Here is a 23,880-nt window from a genome sequence, read left to right on the forward strand (position 1 = left end):
AAACAAAGTGGTCATCCATTCTGATCTACTTCCTTCTTTGTAGGGTCTTGAGTTCCAGCTCCTTTGTTATTTGAGCCACTCCATCTTAGTAACTGTGGAGATCATCTCCCGGGATCATCTAGTGTGGTGAGGGACTGGATGGGTTTCAGAATTCGTGTCGGGTTGGGACTGTGATGGGTGCTCTCTCTGCCTCCATTGCTCTGTGTGTAAAATGGGAGGACACAGCTGAAACATTTGCTTTGAGAACCTGTAGAAGTCAGCTGGTGACAAATGGCAGCAATATCCAGCTGATGCACATTTTCCGTTTCCTACTTATTTTGATGGCTTTGTGCTTGTTATCAGCTAACCTTCCTGGGTGATATTCCAGATGGATGCAAGAAGGCAGGTTGAATTGCAGCAAACAACTGAATATCCCAGCACTGCATGGAGTTGGAGATGTCAGAGGGGTTTGGTGCCGGCAGGGAATATTGAGGATGATTCTTTGGAGACCCTTGTGCTTTCTCTTTGGACCATTCCTCTGTCCTTTCAGTTCTCAATGAGGTCGCCTGTGTTTACCTGGGGAGGGAGAGAGAAGCTTTACCTTCTTTATCTGAAAAACTCAGGAAAAGCTTGCGTGATCGGCCAGAAGGCCACAAGTTCTGCTACACAGAGACATCACAGCACAAAGGCTTTACCCAGAAGCATCCCCAGGTCTCAGCCTGCTTCTGCTGCTTTTGCAGGCAAGACAAAGATGTCAGGCTTTGGGAAAGGCAGCCCTGCACATTCAACCTTGGTGCAGTACCAGGGGAGGATTACAGCCCTGGCTCTCCTAGTGAGGCTGCAGCTTTGTACTTCTGGGCCTGATATCTCCTTTGCAGGCTAACAGAGTGGCTCTCATCCTGTCCCTGGCGACTCCCAGATGTGAGTGGAGCCTCTCAAAGACACAGCGCTGGCAAGCCCAGCCCAGCATGCTGTGCCGTGCCCAGACGGCTGTGCTTCGTTGTGTGTTGCCAAGTATCATTTTTCTCTTAGCTCCTTGTTCCTGGATTTAATAAATCCAGAACTATCCACCCTCCACTCAAGCCAGAATCCTCCCACCATCAAACGTGCCCCATTTTATGCCTTCCCTATCTGACAAGGAAAATAATCTCCCCTACTTTTCTCCTTCATGCTTCTCTGTCTAAATCTTGAAGCCCTAATCCTGTTAGCATGCTCTGTTCCAGGCCTCTGTCTCCACAGGAGTAACATAATCCTGCAATAAATCTAGTAGGTCCAGGGAGACACATACATAAGGATGAAGGCAGGGCTGCTGCCATCCTTGGCCTTCTCCCCTGCCTCCCCCAGCCACTTTCTTTAGCTCCCCAAGAAATTACATAGCGGCCAAGCAGCACAATAAATAAAGCTGGAGAGCAGTTACCTCCTGCCCCCCCCCCCGACTCAATGCCTCTTCAACTTCACAGTGCTTTCTGTCTCCCTGTCCTTCATTCCTTTCTCTCCAAACTGCCGTTGGCACAACTCCCGTACCCGCTGGAATTAGTGCAGCCTCAGAAATCCCCCAGTCACCCCACAGCGGTTCCAACATGTCAGAAATACAACTTAGAAGTGTTGGTGCAGAGGTGGCATGTGTGCGCGCATGGAAAACTCGCCCAATCCTCCTCTAGCCTAGACATCATCTCCCACCACTTGCTTTCTGCAGCAGATTAATTAAGCAGGTCAGCTTTCATTGATTATCAGTTTAATTTTACATGTAGACTCTGCCGTCTGGACTAAAACGGAAGTAAACATAAAGTACATGGGGAGGGGATGGGCAGCTTTTTGATGCAGCAGTAAAAATTAGTTCCTTGACTGCTTCTTGGAAGGTGCTTTTAATTTGTTAATGGTTTTCCCATTCATTTTCTAGTTCTGTAGCGCTTCAGCACGTGCACATGTGTGCTCTCTGCTGAGTGTCTGTCTGTCTATCTATCTATCTACCTCTCTATCTATCTCTCTATCTCCCTAAATCACAGCCAGATTTTTTTTCTTCCTGCTGGTGTAAATTACTGTGACTTCTTATACTTCGATGGTGATATGTTGATTTACACCGTTCGAAGACTTGGCTCAAAATATGTGCTGAGTGGGATGGGAAGCAGATAGGATGGGAGGAATAGCAATGTTCTATTTTGGTGAGGGGGAAGAAATCTTTGCTTTCTTGGCTCTCCCAATTTCACACATTTTCCTGCTAGTTCTTCCCATGCTGTGAGTGCTAATTTGAGGCAGGATACAGAGCCTGTTCAAGTCAATGGGACTCTCTCCACAGTGTGCTTGGGCTCTGGGGTCGGTATTTGCAGTGCAGAGAAACCATACACTCAGCAGCATCAGGACTTGCAGGCTCACAATGCATTTCCACTTGGGAAGGAGGCTGAGAGGCCAGGCACGTGGGAGAACCCCGCTTCTGTAACAGCACTACACACCTGCCCTCTGAAAATGGCCTTTTTCTGTTATGCTGAACAGGGTGTGAAGCAGTCACTTGTTATGATCAGTTGGGACTTCTCAGAAACAAGGTTCACTGTGGCAGATCCTGCTGATGCAGCTGATCCTAGAGCTGGAGCTCAGGTGCCATTTCTGCCCTCATAACTGGCAGTTCGGAGTGTCAAGGCCCCAGTTCAGAGTTACATAGCTTGTTGAATGTGATCTAGTCTGAGGTAATCACTGGGCCCCAAATCTAAAGCAGAATTGAGGTTGCTCTCCCTGGAAGCAGGTGGTTGGGACTAAGGTCATGTGAGAGATGCTTTCAGCAATGCATGTGGTAGTGATAAAGTTTTTGGGCTCAGTCCTGCTTCTGCTTTCTGTCAGGCTTGACTTTGCAGAAGTCAGCAACAAATTACACTGGTGTAAACTTGGATTCTGGCCCCTGATGCTTGTATGTGCGAAGCGAGCTATAAAAGAACAAAACTGGAAATATGTTAAATCAAAAAGAACAGCAAACCTCGTCAGTGACTGTCAAAGATTCTGGTCCATATGCAACCTTTGGCTCGTGGAGTCTTCAAACTGCTGATGGTGGGAAGCAAAGAGAGGTTGCCAGGAGAAGTCTCCCTTGGGGCTTGCTAACCCCAGGCATCTGCTGGGTCCACCATCAGATGTCCACCCCTGGGACAGAGGGACCTTTGGGCTGACCTGAAGTGCTGCTCCTTGTGCTAAAATAGTTGCACTGGCTCAGATAAACATTTCCTGTCCTCCGGTGTTAGGTTCAGAGGTAAGGTGTTGTGTGTCAGCTTCTGTGTTGACATAAAGCTGGAGGCTTTGCTGTGGTGTGGAAATACATCCACTTCAGCCTCTGTGTGTGTGCGTTCCCATAGGTTCACAAGACACACACCACATGCACACATGCCTGGAGAGTGTTTCACAGTAACCACTCTTCTTATAGCCCTCCTGCTGGAAAAAAGGGTATTTGGTGTCTGCTGAGCAAGGAAAAGGATGGGAAGTGGGGTCAGACAGGGTAAAATAGGATATTAAAAACACATAAACCATGCTGTGTTGCTAAACAGTAGCAGCATGATATATATTCTCCAGATTAGCATTTCTGCTTAAGTTCACGTCAACCCCAAATCCCAATTACCAGCCAGATTTGCAACCAAGGCCCTCTGTGGGATGCTGCTCCCTGCCGTGGCTGGAGTGCCACCATCCTAGGCTGGATGGTGATGCGCAGAGGCAGCCCAGAGTTGGTTGTGGTGCTGCAAACGGGTGCTGACCCTTTCTGCAAACCCCTTTTGTGCTGGATCCTGGGAGAAGAGCAGTGACATGTGCTGTCTGCAGGCCTAGAGTGGTGGGATGCTTATAAAATACTTCTTAACTGCTATCCAAGGTGAGAGGTCAGGATATCTCACTCCTTTTTCTGTCCTGGATCACAGGGATCTGCAGTTGAATTGTTTGACTTTTGCCTCCAACAGAAGATCGGTGGCAGAGATTACACTCTCCTGCTTCACTCTGAGATAAACTTACTGGGAGCTCCTGTGCTTAGCACAGCATATGCAGGGTAGGAGCCTGCAGAATTGCCCAGCCAACATCTCAGTGAGGATGTGGCTCCTGGCTGAGTCTGGAGGATGCTTATCCCTGTCCTGAGAGCCTCCGTGCTTAGAGGGGAAGCAGGCAATGCCTGCATCCTTGGTCTTTGAGCTTTAGTGCTTTATGCTGGGGCAGAGAAAGGGTTGAAAATTACCCTCAGTTTGGGTGTTTCATCTTTCTCCACTATGGTTCTGCAGCCTGAAACAGAAACACAAGTATCCAGTCCTTGTCCAGCCTATTAAAATGGGCAGGAGGGGTGGATTTAACATCCATCTGGTAGTTATTGATTACAGCCATCTGGTAAAGCAGCAGCCTTTTCATATCATGTCGGATCATAAACTCTCCTGAAAAGCTGTCTCTGTGGCAGGCTGCATGTGTGTAGGAGAGGCAGGGGCAAGGGGCTGGCTGGAACAGGAGCTTGTTGCCCCAGGCAGAGGAGGCATCGTCCCTGCTCTTGCTGCTGCTTGCACACAGTGTGTCCCAGTGGTGCTCTGTGCAAGGATGTCAGACCATTTACCCATGGAGAGGAGGCAAGATCTCACGTGGCATTCAGGGACATCTGGTCTTTTGCATTGGAGCTGCTCTTGGTTTGGGGGTGAGCTCAAAGCATCTGTGGCTTTATAGTCTGATTTACTATGAGAGGCAGCAGGGCAGCAAGCTCCTGGTTCTCCTGCCTGATGGAGGAGTCCATTCACCATGCTGTCCTGCCAGCACCTCAGCATTCCCTGCCTGCCCCTGGGTGCTTGCCCTGGCTGGAGGCTGGCCCTGCCTGTAAAGCCTCTCCTTGGTTTACCCTGCTGAGGTTATTTTGGCTGCTGATCTGATTATTTCTTTCTATGTGGAGAAGACATAACCGTATTTGTGCCCCCTCTCCCTTGCAGACATTTCAGGCCAATGAGGATGCCACAGAGGTGGTTCTCAACAAGATCCACAGCCCAGTGCTCACACGCTTCGTGCGCATCCGTCCCCAGAGCTGGCACAACGGCATCGCCCTGAGGCTGGAGTTGTATGGCTGCCGCATCACTGGTGAGGGTCCCTTCCTCTCCTCAGCCTCAGCTCTTCTCTCTGTCCCTCCAGCAGCCTGTCCTGGGATGCCTCCTGGGATGCCGTCCCCACAGTTGTCATGGTTGCTTGGGGTGGGAACGGTGTCACTGAGAGGCACCCATCCCAAGGCATGCACTTGGGAGACAGGCACCCAGTCCCTGGAGGCAAAGAAAAAGTGCTTAAACCTGCGGGGAAACCCACAAGCACTCCCTTGCAACTGCCCCGACTGTTCATGCCCTTTCCTTTCCTGCAGATTCACCCTGCTCCAACTTGCTGGGAATGCTCTCTGGCCTCATCCCTGACTCTCAGATCTCAGCCTCTTCCACCAGAGGCTATGACTGGTCTCCCAGCATGGCCCGCCTGGTGAGCAGCCGCTCGGGCTGGTTTCCCCGTGTCCCCCAAGCCCAGCCCGGGGAGGAGTGGCTGCAGGTGGACCTTGGCGTCCCGAAGAACGTCAGAGGCGTCATTATCCAGGGGGCTCGTGGAGGGGACAGCGTGACCACCACAGAGTCCCGCTCCTTTGTGAAGAAGTTTAAGGTGGCTTACAGCATGAATGGGAAGGACTGGGACTTCATCCAGGACCCCAAAACAATGCAACCCAAGGTAGGCACTGCCTGGAGCCGCTGTAAAATGAGCTGTGTTTCTGGCTATATTCAGTCTGCTTGATGGGGTCTTGGGAAACTGGCTGTGTCTCCCCACTAAGAGACTCTGGGAATTCGGGTTGTCACCATGAAATCCAAGGTTGTGCCCTGTGATCCTGCTCCTCAGCTGTACTAGAGGCTGTAGTTCCACCTTGCACCAGGCATGGCAATTTTACTTCGTATCTTGTTGTGCACCAGACCTGGGGATGTGGGCATCACCTTCTGGTCCTCCCAGCTCCTGCAGGTCGGAGTCCAAAAGGTTTTGTCTTCGATTCTGTTTGGCACAAACTAATTACGCATTCTAAGGGGAAAGGTGTTGCTGTTGTAGCTTGCACCTCTGGAAGAGGAAGATGAACCACAACTTCTCTTTGGGAAATTTGCTATATTAAAGTCCCTTTTGCCATACTGGCATGACCCTTAAATTCCCTGTATCATTGGAGTTCCCCATAATCTTTCTGTTCAGCAGTCTGGGAGTGGCAGGGGGCTCGAGGAATAAAATGAATTCTCTGCTACTGCCTGTTCTGTTTCTATGCAAACTCATCTGCTTCTGAAAATTTGGGTAAGTTTTAATTTTTGCTGATCCTGCAAATGAGTCTTAGAAGGCTTGATGCTATCTATAGCCTCCTGCACAGACTTGAGTTCATGCATGGAAGCTAAAAAGCAGCAGTACTTGGACTGTGAGGAAAACCGAGCATTCACACTATCCTAGAACATGCAGTAGCTTCTGTATTTGCCAAAGGACAACAGTGATCTTATTTATATGTGAAGTCAGTGGATATTCCCCAGGCTTCCCCTGCATGGCTTGGATCAGAATCTGACCCCTGGATATAAAGCAGAGGCCAAGTGAGATTGTGCAAGTTTCTTAGGAACAGCCTATCTGGTCATCTTGAAACTGAGGAGGAACAGCCCAGTATCTGCTTGGCCATACTGAATGGCCTGGAGTCGAACAGCTCAAATATTTCAAACTGGCTGTGTCCTGCCAGACCCAAATTACCAAGTCTGGTGGAGAGCATGTGGGATGCACAGATCACCTGCCTTTTCTCTCTCTCTCTACAGCTTTTTGAAGGCAACATCCACTACGATATCCCTGAAGTCCGGAGGTTTGACCCTGTTCCTGCACAGTACATCCGAGTGCACCCAGAGAGGTGGTCCCCAGCAGGAATAGGAATGCGCCTGGAGGTGCTGGGCTGCGACTGGACAGGTAGGAGTTCTTGTGTGTCTGTCCACTGGCTCCATTGGGGATGCAGCAGGCACTAAACCAGCAAGGTGCAAGTGTAAGGTTATTTCTCTCCGTTCTATCCCACCTCAGGGCCATGCCATGGCAAGGAGATTGCAGCCATGAGGGCAGGACCTGCAGTGTGGCCTGACCCCGTGTTTTTACTTCTGCCTTGAAAAGAACTGGTCTTGATACAGGATGTAGCAGCATTGATTGGACCCCAGTCCAAGTTTTCACACACAGCCCCATGCAGGGTTTGTTCTCAATGCACTTCTCCCTCCTTTCACATCTTATCTGGATGTGCAGGCTTTCCCAGTCTCTGTGTCAGATGACATTTCAGCCTTTTAATCCAAATGGACAAGACAAAAAGTAGGAAGAGAAGCAGAGGTGCACAAGAGGCATGCAGTGACCAGTACAGGTATCTTGAGCTGCCACAATAAGTCTTTGCTATAAAAAACAACTGTCCCTCTCATTGAACCCCGTGCGGAAATCCTTTCGCAGGCAAAGTTGGGGATTTAACTCTGTGATGTCTCTACAACATCCCTAGGACCAAGGAAGTTTGTTCACTTTTGCCCACCTGTTTTTCACAAGTGGTATGCCTTGCAGCCGCCATTGTTTTTAATACAGAGGGGAAAACCCTCTCCCACACTCACTGGCATCAGTAGAGGTTGTGCCTCTGACTCTCTGAGGCTCAACAGTGATTGATTGCTCCATGGTTTCATCCCTAAAAGCTAAAAATGCACCCTACAGCTCACTGGGTCTGGTGCTAACTCTTCAATGCCAGGGGCTAGTTGACCCTTTTTTTAATCTATGTTATTTTTTAATAATCTACTTAAATCTGAATCTGGTATCCAGATGTCAGTGATAAGGAGGTAAGATTTCCATTTTATAAACACATCTGTAGAAGGAATTTTCTTGTAAGAACTCCCATTCTAGGAAGCTTAAAGGACACAGAGGTTTTTTCTACCCTTTTGTTGAGTCTTTGCTACCCTTTGCTCCTCTGGTGTGCTGTGAGGGGCATTACAAACAACAGCAAATCACACAACACATCTACACACAATTCCTAATGATCATTTGTCACCTTTGAAGTCAACAGCAAATCTCTCCCTGGACTAGGAATCCATTGCAGATGATCTAAACTTCAAATCAAGATTAGATCTTAATTTAAATCTTACAACATCTTTGGGATGTTGTAGGAGAAGCAGGCACCGTGGCTTTCATGCGGCCAGCGGGAGCCAAGGCTCCATGCTGAAGTGGCCTCCATGCAGAAGTGTTTCGGCAGCTCCCACACTGCTGCTTCCTGCAGCTCCTGGGAGTCTCCCACTGCCAGATCTCTGCAGGCCATTGCTGGCTGGTGCATCACAGTGCTGCATCACTGCCACAAAGGGAGGCAGTTGCGTAGTACCTCCAACCATGTACTTGTCAGCCTCTCCGTTGCATTCCTCCACATTAGAGAAGAAGAGGGGCTTGGCATCCTCAACTTGTGCTATTTTTGGTCCAAATTTTCTTTTACAGCTATGTTCCCACTCAGTTTCAATATCAGCAGCAACAGCCCATGTTTTTTCCAGGCAGGGTGCTTTATGGTCATTTCCCAGTCTGGCTAATCATTTGCACATTGTAATGTTTAAAACTCAACTGCCAAGTCATAAATATTCGTAGCTTTATTGATCTACAGGCATTCAGCTTTGTAATCAGAGCTGGGCTTGCAATCTTGTGGCTTCACCATGTTATAAAAAGCATTTGTATCCATGATGCAACCTGGGGAGCAGAGATAGCCCATGGCATTATCTGCATGCTAAATCCAGGCTGGCTACATGCAGCAGTCCTTGACAATGCCAAGATATAGCCCTCCTTTGCTGGGAGGACCCAGGCACATCACAGAACTGGCTCTGAAAACCCAATCGCACTTGCTTGGGAACAGGATTAAGAGATGGATTAGAACAAGCTGATTTAAAACATTTTCAAGTGAGGTCCTAAGCCTGTGTTTACCCTACCCAGCTGTTTCTATTTCTTATCAGCAAGGACGCGTCTTAATTACTGAGTCAAACAGGTAACTTAACAGCAACTGTGCGTACACACTAGTTGGCTAGTAACTCAAAAATCGGGAAGCAGGCAGTCAGCAATCGGCTTCTTTCAAAGACCTGCCAAAATTTTCCCTCTGAAGAGTGGAGATTGATGAATGTTCACTCGCAGCTGGTTTTCTCTCTTTTGAAGTTCCAAACATCTGGTTTCAATTGCTCAGTGACTTCGCATTTTGATCAGCGGTTACCACCAGTTGCACAGACACTTGCAGGGCCAGGGAGAGAGAAAGCGAGCAAGCAAGACCTCTCTTTTTCACTTTCCATTTCACACATGATGTTGTCCTGCCTGCTATGTTCATTATCTCTTGTAACCATCGTGTTGCAGCTCTGCCATGGTAACTGATTCTTCAAGATATATTTCTGCAGCTTGTCTAGGGCAATGCAACACTGTTGATTTACATCCGCTCAGCATCTGTGTCCGTATGGGACTTGGCTTTCAAGGTCCTTCCACATTTTCACATTTCAGCTATAAATCTCAGTATACAAGAGCAACAGCCTAAAAAAATTGTACCAGCTCTAAATGACTTGCAGCTTTTGATATGTTACCTTCACCTGCTGCTCTTTCTTTTTTCTGTTCTTTTTTATGACATTTTTCTGTGCCTGGCTGCTTACAATTTGCTTCTTTGTTGAATTTGGAGTTTTATGGGTTTGTAACAAATCTGAACTTACAAATTAAAAGACTTAGATGTTGTTTGGTATTTTATCCTGAACAAAAGACAGCCACTGGAAAGAAAAAAAACCCTGAGAGTTTATGTGCAACATGTTTAATAGCAGGAAAATGAAAGGGCAGAAAGGAGCCTATGGAAAATATTCAATGTATTTAGCCATTTCCTCCTGCTTCTGGCTTTATTAAATGATATCCTGAAGAGTGCCAACAAAGAAACACAATCACACACAACTGAGCAAAGCAGCCTCTTTTTAAAAACGGAAAGAATCAAGCCTGCTGTACTCCAGTTAATGCACCCATAAAAGGAGAGCCTGCTGGAACCTAATGTCATTTACTGGTGATCTTAATATCCTTCCCTTTCTTGCTTAAATTTCCCCTGACACCTGCTTGGAGGTTGTTTCACACAGGCCGCGTTGGAGAGAGGGAAATTGGACAGAGACCCTTTGAAAGTGTAGTCAGGAGCCCGGAGTGTGAAACCAGATGCTTTCTGCAGTGAGCCAGAGCGCACTAGGGGATCCTCGGGGTCCGTTTGCGGTTACGTCATTTGTGGGTTTGAGTGACTTGTTTTATAAATTGGCACAATTGGTGGGAATGTTGTGTGTGCTTTTTTTAACGCGTCATGTGCCTTTCTGAAAGGAAAAGGCGTCTTGCCTGTGATCTCTCTTACCCAGCAATGACAGCTAAGCGGATTGCCAGCACCCGTATACATTAAAAAATTAAGAGGAAAAAGTAGCGTGTATGTCTAGAGGAGAGCCTCATCCAAAGGGAACTCTAAATCAAAGGAACTCCCATATGGAAACAGCCGGTTCACTTGAAGTTCAAGCTATGCTGACATTTCTAGCACGTGGAAATTTCATGGTATTCTTGTTCTATCTCTTCCTGCCATTATAAGAACACAAGAAAAAGATTTTTTTACTTTGTTTCCTCCTACCTAGGCTTTTTATACTGCCTATTGAAATAGCATCTCTACTCCATTCTTTCTCAGATGTAAAGCCCACAGCAGAGACAGTGGTGCCCACTTTGAAGAGCGAAGAGACCACCACCCCATATCCAACTTATGAAGAAGCAACTGAGTGTGGTGATAGCTGTGGAGAAGAGGAGGGTATGCATCAGGGCAGCACATCTTTATCTCAGTAGATGATGAGTTAAGAGCTAAGCAAATACTCTTATCTTCCCATTAGCTCCTATACATGGGACTGATTCCTGGAAAGCTTAGAGTAATATTATTAGTGATAGGCCAAGATTAAAAAAAATCACAAACAAAACCTGCCAGAATCTGATAAGATATATCAAGGAAGGATGCAAGAGCAGGAGATAGCAGCTAATTCAGTCCGTAGGGTACAAGACTTGACTTGAAGAGCTGCTCTCCCAGCCTCCTTACGTGACCTGAAGAAACTCACTTAGTGCCCTGTTTAGAACCACCTCCATTCCAGATCCCCTTGGCTGGGTGTCATAAATCCAGAATGTGATTCAGGGGAGAGATTCAGACTGCCTGGTATGTAGGGCTTCTTTTGCAGTGGTCACAACTGTGGGGGTAAATCACAACATGTAGAGAAGGCTGATGTCCTGAACATATATGTGTTAAGGATCATCTTCCCTAATAACAGCTGCTTAAAATTGAGGAGGACAATCTGGGCTCCTTGTGCACGCAGCAGAGAGAGGGAAACACTAATTTCAGGCAAGAGATTGTCCTTCCAGCCTTAGATGGCTGTCAGATATGCAGGGAACGGTTTGGTATCTCTGGCACTTGCCTGCTTCTTCTGACTGTAGAAGAGGGTGAATGTTAGTTTAGACTACATACTAAGAGCCAGTGCTGAGAGGAACCGATATTCTCTGCCTCAGATTCCTCCCTGTAGGAGCAGACATTCTATTCTTCTGCTCCTTGCAGGAGAGATGTGAGCATCTAAAGCTTGCGAAATGTGCAGATTAAGGGAAGAGGGCTTAGCAGAGCATAGCAGGGTTAGTTGTACAGTGCATTGTGTAGGAGGTACATGCCTCTGGGCAGGACAGCAGAGCCTGGACCTCAGCACTGGGCCTGGGGCATATACACCAGGACTTCAACAACACATCTCACAAGGAAAGGCTATCCCCTGAGACAGCTCCTAGGGTTTCTGTTGTTTCAGCTTCCAGTCCCAGAGAAAAAAAATAACGCGTTTTTAAATAAATACATTTTTAAAAGGACGATAATTGGCTTTTTCACACCTCCCATCAGGACTCTGCTGTAGTTGAGTTCTGGAAATGCAAGTTGCAGAAGTAGCTTAAAGGGCCTGATTCTTATTGCTTTGCCTCAGTGATAAGCCTGTGCAACCCTGCTGCCATTGAGGCACTTGGGAAACTGCCAAGAGGATATTTAGGCCAGTAATAGTCACTGCAACAACACGATTCCTGGGTGTAGTCCAGGGCAAGAGAGTGGGTACAGTATGCTGTGGAGCGTGGAACCAGCCTCCCCATCAGCTTCCCTCAGATTTAGCAACGATTTTCATTCTCATACTCCATAAACAATGAGTGTATTTCTCTGGACAATCAGATTTATGACAGCCAAACAGAAACAATGCTTCTCTCCAGGGTATGAGATCAGATTAGAATAAAAGGATCCATGATCTCCATTGTTTTATTCCAGAGTGGGAGCATGTAAAGAAAGCCCTCTGCTCCTCACAGCAGAGTTCTCCTGATGCCTATCACTTGAGTCACTCACCTCCTTCTGCCTATCGCTAGCTATGTGGGCACTGTGATTTAAAACTTCCTCTTTGCTCAGGAAAAACCCAGCCTGTAATTGGGCTGTGACATGTATGTCTACTGAGTGCTTGGAATGGTCTCGGACCATTTCTGTGCCTTATGGCTCCTTCGCCAACCAAAGGAGCTAGCAGCTGCCTTGCTGCTACATGCAGCCCTTGGCATGTGCCCTCCTGCCTACAGACCTGTTTCTGCAGGAAGGCTCTCCAGAGCTTTTAAAGCTGTTGACACAGGGGAATTAGATCTGAATCATTTCACAGATGAAGAGTTAAATGACTGGCCCAAAGACCATGTACTGAGTCCATAGTGGAGCTAGAAATAGAGGCTGGCTTCTTTCACTTAGAATCCAAAACCTTGAGCTCATGGTGGCCTCACATTTCCCCCGGTGGCATTTCCACAAGAAGGTAGGAAGTGGTGAGTGACAGCTCACCACGTTGACAGACAGCTCCTGTCTGGTGCAAGTGACTAGATCTGTCATTCAGGAGCTGGGTTTTTGGAGCACTTGAGATTCTCCTTTTAGAGCCAAAGCAGGAACTGATGAGCACAGGGCACTCAGGAAGCACTCTTCCCTGACATTTAAGAAGGCATTTAATATTTGACCGCCCCAGGGGATGAAGAGAAGGTGCTGATTAGAGTCTGGAAGTGTTTGGTCCTTGCTTTTATATTTGCTTAGTTTGGTGGATTAGCCACAGGACATGGGGCGAACATTTTGATGATGCAGAACTTAAGGCTGATCCCTGGAGCTGACGAAATGTGAGACAGGTTAAAAGCATCAGTGTGAATGAGATTTCATGCTTTCTTCAGTATTTATGGCTTGCAAGCTATTTTAGTTTTGGGTGGTTTTTTTAATAGCAACCCTTCATGGGTAGGTCATTTTTTAATCCAACTTTATTTTGCTTCTATTTCTTTTCATAAGATTTCCACCTCCCTGCAAACTTCAACTGCAACTTTGATCTCCCTGAACACCTCTGTGGTTGGTCACACGACTTGGCAACGGGTTATACGTGGTCTTTACAGCCTACAAGCACCTGGACTGGCAACTCTGAACCAAGCCCTGAGACTGTGCCTGGTAAGATGATTAATATCAAAGCAGGGAAGAGGGAGCTAATGGGGCTTTTTCCATCTGAACAGTATGGCTGATTATTGCACAGCTATCAAGAGTTGTGAATGCTGTGCAGAGCTGAACATTTTCTTTTGTGGAAGCTTTCAGATTCTTTGCCGTATGGTTCATGACTTATTTATAGGAGTGTGACCACTGGCACTAAATTATAGTGTCCTCTTGAGATAGTCTTGAGTCACAGGGGTTTGAATCCCCTGTGACTGTGAAGGCTAGCCTGGGCTTTGTTCCACATAGGACCCAAGGCTTTTTCCCCAGAATGCTTTTCCTTTTTCGTTAGAGATGCATTTCTTCCTCCCATATGTTGCTCGGATTGCTTATAGTCTTCAGCTATTCTGCACTCTGGGCTCACATAGGCTGGATTTCAGCCTCCTCCAAGTGAAGGATGAGCTAAGCCCTAAAAATGCGGTAATATGCCAGCTTCTTGCTGTTTGACTTTTGCTCTTTTTTTCTTCTGTACTTTGGAAGCAAAAGATTTGCCTAATTTATGGCGGACTTCACTGACGCTCTGGCACGGGTTGGAAGGGAGCCTGCCTCTGGCAGTGTGGTTGACAAATTAAGTTCTTCAGCTTCACATCTTGGAACTAGCCTTGGGACTAGTGCTCTTTCTTTACCCTCACTGACTTTGTGGCACTGGTGGCATGAAGAACATTTGCCAGTTTCCTTACAATAGTAGGCTGTGTAACCACAGCATCACTTCTCTTCACCATCAGTCATTGCTTAAGACTGCCCTAAGGAGAGCTGGCTTCTCTTACCTCCCTTCAGCTCTGCCCTGATGCCTGGTGACTCCAGTGTCTGCATGCCATGTGCCCAGGGAGGCGTGCATGCTGTGGGCTCCTCCATGCCCTCCCCAGTAAGGTTGAGTCTTGAGATGAAAACATGCAGGCGAACCTGTTAGCCACCTGGCAGAGGCTCTGGCCAGATTGGCAGTGCCGCCAGCCAGTTGGAAAGCTGTGCAGCCAACACCTGGTAGGCAGTGCTAAAGAGGAAAATATGTATTCCAGAAACATATGGGAAGAGGAGAATCTGCTACATCTCCACACACAAATCACCCCCACACAAATGCACACATCATTTCTCTCTTCGGCTCCTGAGGTGCTCGGCATTTTTCTAAGAGACACGGTAATGCTATAAGTGCAGCCTGTATGGACATCTGACAAATTCTTTGGCGTGACACAGGGACACAGTGTCTGTCTGCTATGGAGAAAAATATTTTCATATTTCAAGTGTTTATCTCTTCAGCATTTGAGTGCTTTAGAAGATTAATATCTGGAGCTCAGTGGAGCCTCAGGCAACAGGAGAGAACACTTACAGCCAGGCCCAGACTTAATAACCCTCCCCATCTCATTCACTGTAATAATGTTTAATTAATATAAGCCTCCTGCAAGTAGGATAAAAATTACTTATTTTTATAACTCAGACTCAATTTTTCATTTCATTTCCTCTCCCCCGAGTCCCCCTACAATTAGCTGGCCATAGTTTCTTGGAAGACTGTGTACGTGCGCATGTGTATGCACAGCCTGGGAGAGGCTGGTAATGCCTCAGACAGCTCAGCATGCAGTTCTGGTTTTTACCCTTCTTATACCCTTTCTTCTCTTTCCTAGTTAGTTATGAATTGCAAAACTTCATCACTGCACCCGGGGAACATTTTCCTACTGAGTGCAATGATCCGGTTTTGTGCCAGGTCTCCCTTACAGTGCTGTGCTGAGCTGGGCACTGAAGCACTAATAAAGCAGGCACTGGGGCCCTGCCTGGCAAATCACGGGCTCTGTATAGGCAGAGGAAGAGGAGGAGGTAGCAGCTCCAGGGGGCTGAGGTGACTTGTTCATGGTGGTGGAAGAAGTCAGCAGCAGACACCAGTCACAGGCTGAAGGATGGCTGTTGGCACTGCCGTGCTGCAGCCTTGCCCACACAGAGCAGGGCTGCAGAAGGGCTGACATGCAAAGGCATCACTGCTGTGCCTCGCTTTGGTCTGCTCTTAGAAATTAAGATGTGACACAAAAGGAAACAACTATTTGCTTTTTTCCTCCCCACACAGCTTTTAAAAGCAACTTGAAAATCATGAAAAAGAGGCAATGCCAGCCCCTCGGCGGGGACAGAATCGAAGCATTGTTCGGTTCACACTCCCCCATTCTTCCCTTGCCTTTCTCTCACACTCCCTCCAGCACTTTGTTTCTACTTAGAAAATCCATCCTCGGACTCCAGGGAGTAACGAATGAAAAGGCCTTGTTCAGGGTGGTCCTTTCTTGTGAATTCCCCACCCTGGGGTGAGCAGTTGGGTGAAGGAGAGCAGCTGTGCTTGGTTTAGGGGCAGGGCAAAAGCTAATGGGAACTCAAGGCTGCTGGAGCCCAATTTACTCTGATTTAAAGGTGCTGGCCTGGGCTAGAGGCTGTGGCTGCTCCATGGTAGCAAGGAAATGTGCTGTGCCTTTAAGAGCCACGTGGGAGGTGTTTCTATTTCTTCTGAAAATGGCAAAACAAAAATTAAAATTAAAAGGGGAAAAGAATAATAATAATGAAAGGAGGAGCCTGGCTCAGTCTGCATGAGAGAAAAGGGGGAGGAAATGACCATGGTGAAATATCCTCTGTGAGGCACTTGATTAGAAAAGTCTGCTGAGAGACAGGCCTGAATTCTTCAGATATCTCCCAATTTCATGTTATGCGCTGGATGCAATTCCTCCTCATCTTTGGCATGGAGAACTTCTCGAGACTGACAAGACACCCACTGCTCTCATCCCACTATTTTTATTTCCAAGATACTCTTTCAGGCAGCTCTGCATTTCTTTTTTTAGCCCTGTGTTCCTTGGGCTCTTCGCACCATGTATTAGCTCCACGTCCTCTCCTGCAGGCTCCCATTACATGTCTGGGGACCCCGTTCGTGGAAGTGGACCAGAAGTGCTCAACTCAGCAGAAACCCAGCATGGTTCCAGCTGTTACCCTGCCCTTTGCAAGCCTAGAAAATACTGTTGCTCCCTTTTCCATGCCCCCCACAAGGGATTGCCAGGATTTTTCCCTCTGTGGATTTTCAGATGCTTCCCGTCTGTAGAAAGATTCCCCTTAGCTGCACCTAGCACGCTTCAAGGAGCAACAAGTTCAGGTTTCAATGAGGCTTCATCCTCCCATCCTGCTGCACGCAATGGCAATGTGCCATTGGTGTCAAGATAGAGGTCTTAAGACCTGAAAATAAATCTGGGTTGGCAAGTTGAGCACAACTCTTCACCGTGGTCTTGGTCCTGAAGGGTATAAAAATCCTGGCTCATATCCTTAGCTGGTAGGTGCGTCTGCATTGCTCTCAGTGATGCTACGCTAATAGACCAGCACTGCAAAGCTGGTATTGCTGTGTTTTGCCCATTTTTTTTCCCCTCCCCTTTTCTTGCAGTCATTAAGTAAATACCCTGTGGTCCTAGAAGAGCACTGTGAGGTTGCACCTCTACCACGCACTGCTTCTCCATCGGGTGAGCGCTCAGGGTCAGGGCCTTGGCAGCATTGTGAACCCTCTGTTGTTTGAATGTTGGCAGCTGTACATGCACACAGAAAAGGAAGCAGTTTTAACCTTGCAGCTCTCCTGACCACATAGCTCTTGGGCCGGGCTTCAAAGCCCACCGAGAGCTTCTGCTGTGGGCCACGGCCTCACTGGCTTTGAGGGTCAGGAATGCTGTTCATTTGGGTTGCAGGCGCTGCAGGGAAAGGTTTATTTGTTTCAAAGGGTTTCCAGCAGAGGAATGTTTGTAGTGCTCTGAAGTTTCGTAAGACCTTATTTTTTAAGGAAAAGAAATGTTAAGCTGTTTTTATGCTGATGGTGACCCTTTACCATTCCGGTGTTTTCCCCATGGGATCTTTAAAAGGGAAAGTTTCATGTTTTTCCTGCAGTTCCATGAGAACTTCTGCCTGAAGGCCTTGATCCTACTCTGCCCAAACCAGCAGAAAGGTTTTCATGGTGTTAATGGAGCAGGGGTGGGCTCAAGTGGGTCTGCACTTTCTCTCATGAGACTTACTCTTAGGGTTTATGCCTTGAGGACACATTCTGACCTCTAGGGTCAATCCTGCCTCTTTTGAAGTAGGAGGGAGCTTTGCACGTGGTATGGTGTAAAAGTCAAGCACTTCGTGCAGTGAGTGGGCAGCTGCACACTGTGGGAAGGAGACCACATACCCAGCAGTCTGCACCACGCATGCAGTGCATGCACCACAGCCTCTCAGTGAAGCTGTACATGGCTTTCCTGACCGTGGTCTGCACAGTGGAGGAACAGCAAACCCTAAACCATTCATGCCTTGGCTGCCTGCGGCATGGTGGAGCTGAGACGCACCAGCACCCAGATCAGGGGCAGTTTGCTAGGGCCAGGATGTGGTCGGGCTGTGGCCATCCTCATGCCCATACTCTCTGTTATGAGTGAAGGTGCATGGCCATAGTCTATCCCTGCATTGCCAGCAAAGCTCCTGCTGACTTGGACTGGGCTGTAGGCAGAGAGTCGCTTTTTGGACCCAAACACGAGTGACACATACTGCCTATAAAACCCGGCTGGAATGCTCTCTGCAAAGCAAGACTCTGTCTCACAGATCTTAGCATGTGCATCACTCCATCGCTTCACAGCAGTGACTTAGCAGCCTGTGAGTCACAGAGCCCGGCTCAGGAAAGCGTGTGTGCACATGAGCAAGCTGCAGTGTGCGCTGGAAGCACTGGCTTGGTTAACGCTGTTAATTGTGCATGCAAAACGCGGGGTGCGGGTGCGTCTGTGCGCACCCTTTCATGTAGGGGCATGCAGGGTGCCCGCCGGGCTGGTGGTGAACGCGGCGCAGTGGCAAGAAGCTCACTTAGCATAAATGTCAGGCTCTAATTGGCATTTGGTTTGTCAGGGACACTGTGCCCTCCATGCACTCCCGGGGGGAGGCAGTGGGACTCACAACTGTGCCACGCTGTTGAGGACGTGAGGCTTAATTAAGAGAGAGGATGTAATGGCTTGTCCATTAGAAAGGCTTTGGAGAGCAGGCGGAGGGCTTGGTTCTGGGCAGGTGTGGGGTTTTATACCTTTTCACAGACTGATTTAGAGAGTGAAATGGCAAGGACTTGGCAGGCTAATTAACACATAATCAAAATTGAGGGGATTTTCCAGCAGATGCAGTGATCTAGTTAATATAAATATTAGTTCTACGGGGGATTGATGTCCCTTCATAAATGAAAGTCTGTCACTGAGGGCAGGCCTGTCACTGAAATTATTGTGGCAGCCTTTTGAGGTGAATGTGCATGACTTGTCAAAAAATTAAGAATATAATAACTATCCAGTTTCAAACTGCATATTCACGTAGCTGCATCCCCTTGATACCAGAGCATCCTGCAGCCATGAGGGGATCTGAGCACCAGAAGAATGGCAGGATCAGGCCCCACTTGGTCCTGACACAGCATGGTCAGGGTGGCATTTTGGACTGTGCAGGCAGCAGAGAGGGCCCAGGGCAGAAGTGTCACCTATGGGATTTGGTAGACAAGAGGTGGCTGCTGTTGGGATGTGGTGCTGCTAGTAAAACACACCATGAAACAAACTTTGCTATGAAGAAGAGTGCAGTGACCTTTGGAGGGACATAAGTGAAGACTACTCAGCGTGGGTCCTCCATAGGAGAGGCAGCAGCTGTAACTCAATGATACCAGCGCGGGGGAGATGCAGGGGGAATCTCAGTGATTGCTTGTGTACATCATGCCCAACATGTTTTGCTGGAAGACCTCCAGATGTGCTGCTGAGATCAATGAGGAAAGGTGCTTTTGGGAGAGGGGATGAGATGTGCAGGACCCAAGCATAGGCAGGCTGACCTTGCAGAGGGGGCAGCTGCCATAGCTTGTGCTTGCAGCCTGACCCAGACCACAAGGCTTCATCCCCCACTGCCCCTAATGTCCTCTCAGATGGCTTGCTAGCAGGAGGGTATGGGTATGCCAAGAGGAAACTACTTTGGCCAGATGGTTTGTTTGCAGAGCCCGGCTGGTGATTTATCTAGGACTCACTGCCATTCACATACAAGTGACTGCCATCGTCTGGCTGCAGTGGTTGCATGTTCACGCTCCTTTGGCTCTCCTATATCCAGATGATCCCATAAATCTTCCATGAGATTTATGCCATAGCATCAGTTGCAAAAGCAGTGGTAGGTTAAAATGCCTGAGGCAGGTTTGTCCTGGCTTTTTTGAGCCAGCACGTTGAACTGCCAGTGCCAGTTTGGTGGGGGATGTAGCTGCAGTGTTATCTGGAATAGAGGCTGCAAAGCAAAGTTCTGGGAAAGAGATGAAAATGTATTTCTGATCCTGGAAGAATTGATCAGCTCATCATTGCAAGGCTCCCTTCAAGTGTTTTAGCAGGCGAAATCAGCCTTTCAGGTTCTTTCTGTGCTGAACGCTTCCATTGACTGTATCAAACAGAGCAGCTACTGGAACCACTGGGCTCCCACATGCTGTTCCAACTATTAGCTCCACAGTGCCCTTGTTCAGTCAATCTCAGCAAATTTGCAAGGCTTTTCAGAAGTCCAGCTAGCCATCAGAGTGATCCAGCCATTTCACCTTCAAATGATGCAGAAAGACATGTCTGCTTGCACTCAAGTTCTCCACTCCAGAAACTGGTACCAGGAGGGGAGCACGTGGTGCCCAAACCTTCACTGCTACCTGCAGGGGAGCATCTGGGTTCATCACCTGAAGACTGATCCTCCCCACAGCCCTAGGGACTGCCAGTAGGTCCTGGAGAGCTCCATGGGCCCCAGCAAGCACTGGGCAGGAAGAACAGGAGAAGCAGGACATGGGAGGCCTCCTGTGGCTCTGAAGGAGCCTGTGCAATTGAGGGGGACATTGGTTTTGGCTGCAGTTTAGGAGTATCTTTGATACCACAGCCTGATAGGAATGGGAACAAACAGGAGGTCTTCGTCATCCCTGGTGGGAGGGATGTGACTCAGAGGCACAAAAGCTCTTTTCCTGAAGTGATGGAGGCAATGGCACTGGGTGCCAGCAGCTCCCAGTGAGGGGTGTGGATTGTGGGGGGTGTCCAGCTGCACAATAAACACAGTCCCCTGTGGGCTTTGGGTGGATGCAAGGATGGCTCACATCCCGGCACTCAGGCTGCCTAAGTACTGGCACCAAAGTTCGGTCCTGAACTTTGAGGATCTGGATTTGATCATTCTGGAGCCTGGGTGGTGCTTTTATTAAAGATTTGCCTGCGAGACCATTTCAGCTGTGAGATAATTGTGCGATCGCAGTCTGATTTGCTCTTCCACCTTGTTTGTTGTTGCTGCTTTTCTCTTTGAAGAGGCTTGTAGTGAATTACAAAAAGGATTTTAATTCAGGAGACCTTGATGACTTATTATGCCTTATCGCTCCTTAAGCATGGAGTACAGCTTGTTCTTTTTTTTTGCCTTCCTCCACTTGTTTATCTCCCACATCTCCTCCACCACTACCACTCTGAGGTAAATCACAAGAACACTCCTCCATTAGAGAACGGCATGGTACTTTTTCAAGTGATTCACTCAAGCAGGAGTGGGCAAACATGCTTTCATCTCTTTTTCTGCTATTGTTTGTTGGCATAAAGTGCCAAGTGGCCCAGGTACATTTTGTAGGTGCTGGAAAATATTGCTGGAAAACGTTGCTCTTCCTTTATGTGGCCGGTCAGAGACAGATTTGTCCTTCACGCAGCACAGTCCCTGGAAGTTCATATGGAGTGGATACGCTTTTGAAATGTCTTGACCATACATCCCAGGAGCAGAGTGATGGCAGATCTTTCTGCTGTCCTGTCCTACGTTTGCCTTAGAAAGCTGTGTAGCTCACGGTGGTTGGTTTCAGCCCAGCTGTCTGGCAGTGACAAACTTGTGGCAGGGCCAGTGGCTGTGCAACCACCGACCCATTTCCCCTGATCTGGGATGCTTTGGGATTGCTGAGCAGCAGCGAGGTCAGCTGCTGTTTTCTGGGTGGAACCTGTCTTTCCACGCCCGGGGTCTAAGTTCAGGTCTCTCTGGTTTTGGAGGTGTTTTGGGTGCACTTTGTGAGATTCTCAGTTCATACGCTCCTCTTCTGCCATTGCTGTGAGCACTGAAGCCACAGAGGGATCAGGGCAAGCAGGAGCCAAGCTGTTGCTTAGTGCTTTGACCATCAAGCGCAGCAGGCTAAGATGTGAGGAAAGGAAGTGACAGACCCTTAGGTGTGGCCCTGGAGTAGACATAACCCCCATGGGCTACAGGAGAGCTGGCATGAAGCGCCAGTGACATTTGCCCACTGTGTTGCAAGAGAAACACATTCATCCTTCTGTTGAGTGAAATGCAAAATACAGCAATATCCTGTTGGCCTGTCCGTGTTGCCTGGTACTGCAGGCACGGCAGCTGGAGCAACCCCAGGGACTCCAACTGGCCATTGGGCATGATGTGAGGGACAGGTAAGGATCACATCAGCTACACGCTTGGCTTTCAGTCTGTGCTAAGGGACTTCAGGCATTCAAGCTGCAAATGAGAAACTCCTTCAGGAGGCTTTTCATTGGAGAGGGCTGGAAACCACTGATTCCTGCCCAGGGATTTGTATCCATGGGCTTTTGCTGCTATTGGTATTCATATCAAGTATCTCCAATTCCAGTCTCAGCCTTGAACTTCTCCTGAGATATCAAACGTACTGAATCTCCTCCCTGAGGACTGACAGAAAGCATGGCACAATTTAATGTAATATTAAAGCAAGTGAATCCCTGCTGTATGTATTTCAGCTACCTTCAAGTTTCCAGCTACCCAGTTGTTACCTGTACATACTTCGCTCACTGGGACCATGTCCTTCCTCTGTTCTGTGCTTTAGGGGCTGTTTTGCTGCACTACAGAAAAACTGAGAGCCAAGCTTTCCTTTTGTCATGCATATCCTCAAAATTGTCAGCTAGATCCTGATTGTGGAGTATTTACAGCTGGGGATGAAAAGAGGCAGGATGAACACAGCTTGAGATCCCCATCCCGAGATGAGTTTTCAGTGCTGGCAGTTAGAAAAACCCACCTCAGGCTTGTTCACTGAGCGAGCTCCCAGCAGAATAAACACACCCCCCTGCCAATGTCATTACTATGGCATTGCTGCTTCTGACAATAACTGCTCTTTAATTTCTCCTAATTATGTCGCTCTTTGGCTTACCGCTGTCTGGTGTTGCTGCTGGTCTCCCGCTGGGACAGACAGACTGGTGAGGGAAGTGTGCTCCTCGATGCCCTGCCCAGGGCTCAGCAGTGGCATGGCTTGCTGTGCACACAAGTAGATGCCAGCATGAGACCCCATTCCTGCAGGCACGGGTGTGAGAGCACTGCCAAAGCTACCTGGCAGGAGGTGAGACACTTGTTGCAAGGGGCCACAGAGAATAATATAATGGTGTTTTCCTCTTTGTACAGATGGCAAGAATTACCTGCAGCTGCAGAGCAGTGGAAGGAGGGAAAGCCTGCGAGCCCGGCTCATCAGCCCCACCATCTACCTGCCCCGCAGTGCTGTCTGCATGGTCTTCCAGTACCAGGCATGGGGCAGCAACGGAGTGATGCTACGGGTCTGGCGGGAAGCCAGCCAGGAGCACAAGGCACTGTGGGTCATCATGGAGGACCAAGGGGAGGAGTGGAGGGAAGGCCGCATCATCTTGCCGAGCTATGACATGGACTACCGGGTAAGATGCTCAGGGAAGGTGTCTTGGACCGGGCAGGCATCTCAGCATCTTTATTTCGGTGTTTCAGAGCCAGGGCCCATTCATCATTAGGGAATGTGGCTGTTTTCATTATGTTTCTCAAGTTACCATAGTAACTAAATGACACTGTTTGTTATTCAGAGAGTGCCTGTCTTCTGCACAGACTTGGGCCTTTGTTCAGCCTGTTGCCTTTTATATTCCTCAAGTCTCCCACTTTCCAAATATTTCCCTTCTTTTTTGTTTCAATTTGTTCTGTGCTTTTCCCACCCCCCCAGCTGATGGTCATCAAGTAGTCTGACCAGAGGCACAGCTCCAGGGAGCAAACCCAAACCCTGCAGCCAGGAGAAGTGGGAAGCTGGGAGGGAGCATGGCCAGCTCTTAAGGGCAGGCAGCAAACAGCCCTTCCCCAGTCTCCATGAATCCATTTCTCAGACACCTCATTAGATCAGATCACAGGGCTAGGTGCAGCGCTGTCAGGTGATCAGTGGAAGGGAAGGGATGAGCTGGAGGGAGCTGTGCTGCTTGCTGCAGCCGCCTGAGTCCCTTTGGCATGGCTGTGCCAGCACCCCACGGAGAGGCTGCTGCTTCCAGGAGTGCCTTTGGCATGGTTAGCCCTTCCTGGCAGCGTGCCGTTTGCTGGGGAGCCAGGGCTACTGTTGTCACTTGCTAATGAGCATCAGCACGGCATCCAGCACCCTCCAAAGCAGAAGGGAACACACTTGC

General features: G+C 48.4%; 1 protein-coding gene across 2 annotated transcripts in view; it reads left to right on the forward strand.

Annotated features, from left to right (window-relative positions):
* Positions 1–23,880, forward strand: part of NRP2 (neuropilin 2) — a gene marked incomplete at both ends in the record, with an annotated part of 85,513 nt that overhangs the window by 39,979 nt on the left and 21,654 nt on the right. For both annotated transcript variants that reach the window (XM_080621596.1, XM_080621597.1), the window contains 6 exons: positions 4,902–5,046; positions 5,318–5,667; positions 6,762–6,906; positions 10,655–10,771; positions 13,319–13,471; positions 22,877–23,139. In XM_080621596.1, the coding sequence (XP_080477722.1) occupies positions 4,902–5,046; positions 5,318–5,667; positions 6,762–6,906; positions 10,655–10,771; positions 13,319–13,471; positions 22,877–23,139 (1,173 nt within the window). The remainder of the gene's footprint in view (positions 1–4,901; positions 5,047–5,317; positions 5,668–6,761; positions 6,907–10,654; positions 10,772–13,318; positions 13,472–22,876; positions 23,140–23,880) is intronic.

The sequence above is a fragment of the Psittacula echo genome (assembly GCF_963264785.1).
Source record: "Psittacula echo genome assembly, chromosome: 6".
NCBI lineage: Eukaryota > Metazoa > Chordata > Aves > Psittaciformes > Psittacidae > Psittacula > Psittacula echo.